General features: G+C 36.5%; 1 protein-coding gene and 1 long non-coding RNA gene across 3 annotated transcripts in view; both read left to right on the top strand.

The window, feature by feature from the left end:
* LOC309631159 overlaps positions 1 to 4,211 on the top strand; it is a 39,698-nt gene extending 35,487 nt beyond the window's left edge. The window contains exon 3 of the long non-coding RNA XR_014246112.1: positions 810 to 4,211. This is a non-coding gene — a long non-coding RNA (uncharacterized lncRNA). The remainder of the gene's footprint in view (positions 1 to 809) is intronic.
* Positions 1 to 9,735, top strand: part of EPC2 (enhancer of polycomb homolog 2) — a 105,732-nt gene that overhangs the window by 35,955 nt on the left and 60,042 nt on the right. For both annotated transcript variants that reach the window (XM_082397241.1, XM_082397240.1), the window contains exon 2: positions 4,220 to 4,379. In XM_082397241.1, coding sequence (XP_082253367.1) covers positions 4,220 to 4,379 — 160 coding nt within the window. The remainder of the gene's footprint in view (positions 1 to 4,219; positions 4,380 to 9,735) is intronic.

The raw sequence follows: 9,735 nt of genomic DNA, 5'->3' as shown, positions 1-9,735 counted from the left end.
GTGGAGAAAAGGGAACACTCTTGCACTGTTGGTGGGAATGTAAATTGATACAGCCACTATGGAGAACAGTATGGAGGTTCCTTAAAAAACTAAAAATAGAACTACCATACGACCCAGCAATCCCACTACTGGGCATATACCCTGAGAAAACCATAATTCAAAGAGTCATGTACCAAAATGTTCATTGCAGCTCTATTTACAATAGCCAGGACATGGAAGCAACCTAAGTGTCCATCATTGGATGAATGGATAAAGAAGATGTGGCACATATATACAATGGAATATTACTCAGCCATAAAAAGAAATGAAATGGAGTTATTTGTAATGAAGTGGATGGAGTTAGAGTCTGTCATACAGAGTGAAGTAAGTCAGAAAGAGAAAAACAAATACAGTATGCTAACACATATATATGGAATCTAAGGGGAAAAAAAAGGTCATGAAGAACCTAGTGGCAAGATGGGAATAAAGACACAGACCTACTAAAGAATGGACTTGAGGATATGGGGAGGGGGAGAGTTGAGATGTGACAGGGTGAGAGAGTGGCATGGACATATATACACTACCAAACGTAAAATAGATAGCTAGTGGGAAGCAGCCACATAGCACAGGGAGATCAGCTCGGTGCTTTGTGACCGCCTGCGGGGGTGGGATGGGGAGGGTGGGAGGGAGGGAGATGTGGGAGGGAGGAGATATGGGGATATATGTATATGTATAGCCACTTTGTTATAAAGCAGAAACTAACACACCATTGTGAAGCAATTATACTTCAATAAAGATGTTTAAAAAAAAAAGATGTTAAACTTTAATAGCATTTTTCTTTTTCTTTTTTTTCTTTTTTTTTTTAGTTTATGAAAGAAGTGTAGATTTACTATTTACTATAGAAAATTTCTGAAACTGCAAAAGGGGACACAGAAGAAATAATTATAGCATTTTGTGGAATGTTCTATTCTGTATTCTTCCAGGCTTTTTTCGTGTCAATAGAGGTCTAAATTATGTTGTTTTTTACTACTACCTAAGAGTTCCATTTTATGGATATGCTAAGTCTGTATTTATTGCTATTTAGACTTTTTTTTTTTGGTGCTATAAACAGTACCATGATGAGCATTTTCATTTAGTCAGTGTTGCCCATTTGTTTGTTGCCTTTTGATGAATTCCATTAGTGGAGTTAGTGGGTCAAAGGCATGTTTTTTTAAAGGAAAGGAAATTAGGTAGTGCTTCGTTTTTAGTTATTTTTAAAAATTAGGTAACCTCACCAGTGTATGATGCAGCATGTAACAAGGAATCAGCATTACTCCTGTCAACATCTTCCCCCAATAAAATGACAAATGAAAACTGGTACCTACTTTGAGCCTTTTGTATGTTTGCCACTGATTATCGCTATTATATGAAACATGGTCCTCAAGAAGCCATATCATTGTTTTTTTCCTGATTTTTTTGGATTGAGAGACTGATAATCTGGGGAAGGTAATGATAGCTGAGAATTTATTCTTTGAGCTAAATTTGGTCTGTAGATTAAAATGGGGGAGGTGTCATGATCTGGCTCCTTAATTTCTGGCTGCATCTGTCATCTGTAGTCCGCATTAAGAAGGAAGTCATCCATGATCTGTTTTTAAGTTTTTTCATTTGTAAAATTAATGTTAAATCTTAATCTATTAAAGATATATTTCAAAAATTGGATAATACCTAAAAATGTTTTGTATTTAGGGCAAAGTCAAACATATATCAGAAGAATCTCTTCAAATAAAAAATGTGCTCAGTTTCCTTTTTTCACCTGTGTCTGTAGATTATTAGCATTACAAGAACATGGTTTTTTATCTGCCAGACTTTTCTAATAAGGATGGAATAGTCAAGGAACACTGGAATCGGAGTCCTGAAATTTGGCTCTCTTATATATCATTCCTATTTGCTAAGAGCAAGTCACTTGTTTCTTGAGTCTCATTTACAAAATGGGATAATATCTACGCCTGTGTCCCAAGATTGTAAGGAGCTAATAGACATGTGATTGTGGATGTACTTCGAGAGCTATAAAACATTACATAAATGCAGGGTGGCATTGCATATTGCATCACTTTCTTTAACTGGGAGAGGTGAAATATCATGAAGGAAATAGGAAAGTATAGGCTTAAATAATGCTAGAAATTGCCAATCTCAGTCAAGGCCTGGCTTCCTAGTTTCTTGATGCTGTTTGTTTGCCTGTTTGATCCCATCACAACTTCTTAGACGATAGTAGTTTTTATATGGGGAAATGTACTTAGTGCTCCAACTTGGGATTCTACCCTATGAAGAAAAATGTATTTCTTCCTTGCACTGAAGGTGAAGAAACAGATCTAAGCCAGCACCCACCCTCATGTCCCTTTTGTTCAATATTTGCCTTTTATTGAATGTCTCTGGGCTTTTGTCCATTTTGGATATTCTGTTTTCTCTGCCTGAGTTGTTTTCTTCTTTTCCTCTTTTGCCTTGCTAAAAATCCCTGTTGATCCTAAAACTCTTAGTTTACATTTTACTTCCTTTGGACATCTTTATCTATCCTCCCAAAACGAGTGGTTTGACTAATTGAAAAGAGATATGCTTGTCAAGCTCAGATCGCATACTCAGGTACCACTACCTAAGTTCCTTAATGGCAAAGTCTGTCTCTCATTCACTCATAATTCTCAGGGACAGGAGTAGTATCTGGTGTCTTCCAGGTACTCTGAAATGTGTTGAAAGGATGGCTACTGATAAGTAAATCTTAATTTATGCATTGCAGCATAGCCAGTACTCTTTCTTTCTTTTTTTAATTGGGGTATAGTTGTTTTACAATGTTGTGTTAGTTTCTACTGCACAACGAAGTGAAGTAGCGTTCCCTGTGCTATATAGCAGGTTCTCATTAGTTATCTATTTTATACATATTAGTTAGTGTATATATGTCAGTCACAATCTCCCAGTTCATCCCACCTCCCCCTCCCCGCTTGGTGTCCATACATTTGTTCTCTGCACCTGTGCCTCTATTTCTGCCTTGCAGACAGGTTCATCTGTACCGTTTTTCTAGATTCCACATATATGCATTAATATATGATATTTGTTTTTCTCTCTCTGACTAACTTCACTCTGTTTGACAGTCCCTAGGTCCATCCACGTCTCTACAAATGACCCAATTTTGTCCCTTTTTATGGCTGAGTAATATTCCGTTGTATATATGTACCACATCTTCTTTATCCATTTGTCTGTTGATGGGCATTTAGTTTGCTTCCATGACCTGGCTATTGTAAATAGTGCTGCAGTGAACATTGGGGTGCATGTGTCTTTCTGAGTTATGGTTTTCTCTGGGTATATGCCAGTACTCTTTTAGGTAAGGAAATAACAGAAGGCCTCTCTGATGAGATGAGACTTGAAGGAATTTCAGAAACAATCCATTTGGATATTTAGGAACCTTAAAGGAGAGGAGGAGTGTGGCTAGAATAAAGTTTGGGAGGAGAAAAGTAAGAAATAAGGTCAGAGAGGTATAAAGCCTTGTAAGTCGTTGAGTGATTTTAACCTTTAATCTAAATATGAAGGGGATCCTTTGGGGAATGACATGACCTAATTTACTACCTTCCACAAGGTAAAGGTGCTTTGTTGGGAATGGTCCATAGGGGGTCAAGGGAGAAAGTGTCCATTAAGTGGTGGAGGTAATGAAAAGTTACTAGAATCTGGGTGTATTTTATAAGAACTTTTTGTTTCACCTTTGTTAAAGAATATTTCCTGCCGTGATAATAATATAGTCTGTTGAATATAATTTTATCTTTTCTTTGAGTTATTCAGAATTTTGTACTGTTGAAGTTTGAGATATATAAATGCAGAAGATACTTAAAATCTGTGATACAAATTCTTTTCCTGTTATTTGCATGTTCTTCTGTAATCTGGTTATTGGTGATAAACACCTCAATTAATTCAGTAAATGGCATCGATTTTCTTGTAATGTTAAATTCTTGAGATGTTAAATTCTAGTTTGTGAATATTTAATCTTTTTTTAAAAAAATCCTACTTATTAAAATTGTAATCATCTAACGTGGTATCAGTATGAGTACAAGTATTAAGGGAGAATGATAGCAATGTTTTCTGAAGGTCTGTGGCAAAGGAACTGTTTAGAATTGATTCTTAAAGCACTGTGCAATTATTAAACAAAGTAAATTGTAAATAGAATTTTGCATTGAATTGACATTATTAAAACAACTCATGTTGCCTACTTTACATTTTCCAGGAACATCATTTACAGCGAGCTATTTCAGCACAGCAAGTGTTCAGAGAAAAAAAAGAGAGCATGGTCATTCCAGTTCCTGAGGCAGAGAGCAATGTCAACTATTACAATCGCTTGTACAAAGGAGAGTTTAAACAGCCAAAGCAGTTCATTCATATTCAGCGTAAGTTTGTTAATTCATTGTTTTCTGTTTGTAATTTAAATTTATCAACCAGTGAAAAATCCTTTCTTTTCGCCCAAAGAGATTTTAATTTTTCAGTTTATATGCACTGATTTATAGAAATGTTAAACATGAAAGAATAAAATCCCTCTATGCTTACATCTCAACTTCAAGATCATTTTGAGTGTGAGTTGCATTTGGAACGTTTGATAGTTATGTAGTGTAGGATTTTCTGTAGCACTTACACTTTATTATATAGCTAAAAGGTGGTAGATTACCATACCCAAATAAAAATTTATTTTTCAAGGCCTAGTGGCAATTATGCTGATTAGGGGCAAGTCTTCTAAAATTTTTAAAATTAGATCCTACACCTCTACCTTCATGTAGTTTTTATGGAATTCTAATTCTGCCTCCTTTGATCCTCTTATTTTTCTCCCCATTGTTACTATTTAAATGATCACCGTCTCTTGCCTTAAAACTGTTTCACCGATCTCCTGACTGTTCTATTTACTATCCACCATCTCCTATCCTTACCCTCTTCTAACCTATCTTCTCCACAAGGTCCACTGGCACCAGAGTGGTCTTCCTAAAGTGTCCGTCTGATCAAATCATGATCTGGCTTAAAATCCTACTGTTGTTCTTTATTCTACAATAGGAATTTTCAGCTAATTTTGCAGACAGAATGCTGGTGTCTTGGTATCTTGTCTGGCTGTGTTTAAAAAAAAAATAACCTTGAATAGTTTGTTAACATAGAGATTCTAGGGCTGTGCTTCAGGCCTGCCTGTATGAGAATCTCTGGTATGCAGCCTGGTAATAAGTATTTTTAAAAAGTTCTCCAGGTGATTCTGAAACATCTCCAGATTCAAGGCTGACTGTAAGATCTACTATTTTTCATCAATTCTAAGATGTGCCTTTGTCACATTTGAAATGAGATTACATCTTAAATTGCTTTTGGATTAAAGTCTGGTTTGTCTAAAGAGAATTTCTACTTGTTTTTGCCAGTCATCTGGGGACCAACCTGAGACCACCTTAAAGTCTTTACTTTTTTGTTTTGTTTTATTTGTTTGTTTTTGGACCACACTGGTAGCTTTAGTTTTATTTATTTGTTTTTTTAGACCACACAAGTAGGCTGTAGACCTGCTTGGAATTCAGTTCTCAGCGAGAGATTTTTCCCCTCTCCTTCCACCTAAGGGCAAGTTGAGAAATATAGTTTCATGCTGTTCCTTTCTACATGGCTGGTTTATTTCTTTATCTTACACTGAGGCTGTTGCCCTTTGGTAGTATAGCTTTATGCAGGAGTATTCTATTAAATTTATTGATAGACCCCAATGTAAAGCTTTTTTTTTTTCTTTCTTGCAGTACATAAAGTAATGGTGCATCTTATATAGATTTGACAGAATTCAGTAATAGCCAAATTCTCTAATTCGAGTACAAGGCCCTTTGTGATTTGTTACCTGCTACCCCTTTAACCTCATTTCCTGTTGCTCTTTGTCTCACTCTTTGCACCATAGGGAATAACTTAAAATTATCCACATTTGCCTGTTGTTTCACATTTCCTTGCATATGCTATTCAAGTCTTCTTTCCCTTTCTGTAGCTCATTTAAGACCTAACTCCCTTTTGAAGCTTACCCTGATTTCTCATTCTACCTCTCTTCTTTGCTTATCTTAGCACCTTGTACATACCTCTATCAGAGGACTCAGCATACTTTATTGCATTTGTTTGTAGCCATTCTTTCTCTCCTTTTAGACTGTGAGCTCCTTGAGGGCAGGGACTATGTTTTATTTTCCCTTTGTATCTTTAGTGTTAAATGCATGGCTTATAGATGCTCAATAAATGGCATGTTTGTTGACTGGTTCAATTGTTTTTAAATGGCTTAAAAGCCCTTAGGTGTCAGAACCATTTTCCAGAGACTTTTCCCCTAAGCATTCAAGAGAAATACACTTGCAAAAATTATTTGTGTGATTTGTTTCCACTATGTCTTTGACTTTGAGTCCCTTTAGAGTGTTGAATTTTCCTTGGCTTTGTATCAGGAACGAGATAGCTGTCCTTAATATGAATTTTAAGGAGTTTTCAAGCCAACGTATCCCCTCCCCCCTTTTTTTGTATTTTAATAACAATGTAGCTGGACAATAGGACCATTTGTAAAAGCCATTGTAGGAAACTGGAACCAGAAATCGGATGTAACCCATCTGGGTGGGGCCCATTAGATACAATAAACATTAATCTTGTGTTGTTTTTTTCATTTCATTTTATTCTATTGTTGTAATAAATGGAATAAAAATAATAGAAAATTATTTTAACTTTCATTTTTTCTCTTTTAGTCTGTCAGCATATATATTTTATATACTATACTAAATTGTACTACACATACAATTTTTTTCCTGCCTTTTCTACATATATTTTAAGTTCCTCAGGTTTCTATACAGTCTCCTATTGTCATTTTCAATGTATATATAATTTTCTATCATATTTATATTCCATTATTTGCTTACCTCTATGCCTATTATTGACCTTAAGTTTATCTGTACTAAAATTTAACCTCGTTATTGTTGACTCTTTTTTCAAGGAAGGCTTGATATAACTTCTTTCTAAGTCCTTGAATACAAGGAATTTCAGAAAATATTGCTCTGGATTTTTCTTTTTCTTCTTTTAATGATAGATTTGAAAGAATCGCCTCCCATTTCCCTGGCTAGAAAAACACAGTTGCCACAGTAGGGCGGCTTAGCTCAGGCCCATCACATTGCTTGCCTGGGCTTTGGCAGACACCTTTGTATTGGTCTGCCAAAGTATTGTATTGTATTGCTCTGCTCTAGTCTTTGTACCTTCCAGTCATCCACACTGCCACTGTTGTGATTGGTACCCATTTAGAATTTTTCAAAGACTCACTGTTGCCTGTGGGATAAAATTTTAACATATTTGTGTGGTGTTTAAGGCCCTCCTTTGTGCCTGTCCAGTCACAATTTGCTGTGTGTTCTTCCACCATGACATCAGCCTAATTGAAATGAACTGTTGGAGGTCTGTTTCCTCCACTAGACTGTAAGTTCCTCAGGAACAGAAGCTGCATCTCATTCTCCGTACAGTCCTACACTACAGTCTCAGAACACCGCGCCCCACCCCCCATTCCTCTAACCCTTCACACTTCCAGCTACAATAATAATGAGCTCCTTTTAGATCTCTGACTTATCTCTTATTTTTTCATGCCTCCAGGCCTTTACATAGCCCTTTACTTCTCTTCTCCTCTTTTTAAAATACAACTTGTTCTTCAAGGCTTGTCTCCAGGACTACCTTTAGGAGCCTTTTCCTGACCCCTCTAAGCAGAGTTCTTGGCACTGTTTACCTCAAGCCCTCCTGTGTTGTGTGCATCGACCACCTGCAGTTGTGATTGTTTGCCCTCTGTTGCTTCACTAGGTCATAAGGCTCATTGAGAGGAGGGACTTCTTTTTTCCCTTTTAATTTTACTGCTTACTGTAGTACCTAGCATATGATTAGGTATGCAGTTAAATATTTGCCAAATAAATAAATCAGTGAATGAATGGTGAAGATATAAGCATACACATCATGACTTTTTTGAGACATCGATCTCGTAGGACTCAAAATTGTATACAGAATTAAATACAAAAATGAAATAATTGGTGTGTACAGTGAAATTGAGAGACCTGCTCTGTGGATCAGGTTAAAAATTGAGCTCACTTATTCACCAACAGTGTCATTTTAGGACAAAAAGTGTCTGCCAAGAAGGAGTTAGGAGTGGAATGACTCCAGTCTTGGTGTGGATGTGAGATAAACCTGCCTATTCTTTCCTGTCCCTTTCGGTACCAGTTCACCATAGTAACCCATATTGGTATTCTGGGGAACTTATTTAATCACAACACATTGTGGTGTTCTGACCAGGTCGAAAGCATCTTGGTGACCTATAGTCGTTGATGACCCTAGATACTCAAACTGTTCCTCATTTAAGCTAATTCTACACATTGGTCAGTTGTGTGACATACAGAAAATGCTACTTCTGTTTTACTTACTGTTATAACAAATTTACTTTGGGTACCTCAACCCAGATGTTAAAATTCTTTCATTCCTTTTGGAGTTTAAGAACTTCATTAAATTCAAGATCCAAACTTTTTTTTTTTAAGGAAATGACTTTGTTTACATTGCAGTAAATTCTTTATTTTGACCTCCTATTACCCCTTTTACTTAATATCATATTTTACAGTATCTCAGAATTTTAGAAAGTGAAGGAACTTAAGATATTGTTTCATAAGTATTCTGTAGTTAATTTATGTCCAGTTTCAAACTCAATTAAATGCTTCTTTGAAACAGGACTCCTTTGCTTGTTTTGAAATGAAGGTTCACTTCCCCTTCTCAGTGCATTACTCGTACAAACACAGATCAGTAGAATCTCTCACCTGTTTCTTGGCTGAAAGAAAGAGTTCAGGAGAAAGAATTGGTGGGGTAGCACCCCTTGTTATCTGTCAGGGAGGGAGAGGAACCCACTCAAAGGAAACTGAATTCTGCTGTTTGTGTCTGCATCCAACATCTTAAGCCCTGGGAAGGTGCCTGTCCATGTGTGTACACTGCCGTACACCTCAGTACACTTGAAACTGACTCCTCAGTTCAGTGAAGCTGGCCATTGTCAAGTCTACAATTGGAAAAGAAGAAAAATTCTGCTTATTTAGTGTAAGGTGGACATATGTATTCTACTAGGTTTTCAGCAAGAGTGAGACAGATGCTGATCTAACATCCAACTTTAATTTCATTATCCTTGGAATGTTTTTTGCTGTTCTCCCTATTAAACAAAAATGATGATAACTGACCTTTTGCTTTGGCAGGACAAATATGTTTTGATTGGCAAGAGTTGGAGAAGATACCAAATGAAGAGCATTGTTTTGTTTATACAGTAAAACTTTTTGGTGGAAAGGATGCATTCTAGGAACATTATTTCTTGTAAAAATGTCACTGGATATCTGTTAAGAAATCAAATTGAGCAGAAATGACATCACACATTTAAATAAATACCAGAAAAGCCATGCCACAAGTATAGGAGTGGATTGTATCAGATTTGTGGACAACACATTCCAGGTGAAGCTAGATTCCAGGTTGAGGTGGTTAGAGGAGTGATATGAGGGGCAGTGAGCAAGGTCAGGCCCTGAGGGCAACCTACATTCAGATTAGCTGGCTTTAAGGGTCTTCCTCTCTTCTCAAGATTGTGCTAAGCCTCCTATCCTTGGATAAACCTGTGAGTGTGGGCAGTAGTGCTAAAATGGTAGAGTAGTATCTGGGTAACTACTAATCCAGGAAAGGATGAGGAGCCCTAAAACTTAGAAAATTACATATTAAGTAATTCCAGGTATTTGGGAAAAC

This window comes from Balaenoptera borealis (assembly GCF_965194805.1).
Source record: "Balaenoptera borealis genome assembly, chromosome: 6".
Taxonomy (NCBI): Eukaryota; Metazoa; Chordata; class Mammalia; order Artiodactyla; family Balaenopteridae; genus Balaenoptera; species Balaenoptera borealis.
The sequence above is the reverse complement of the archived record's forward strand: the minus strand, read 5'-3'. Positions and strand labels throughout refer to the sequence as shown.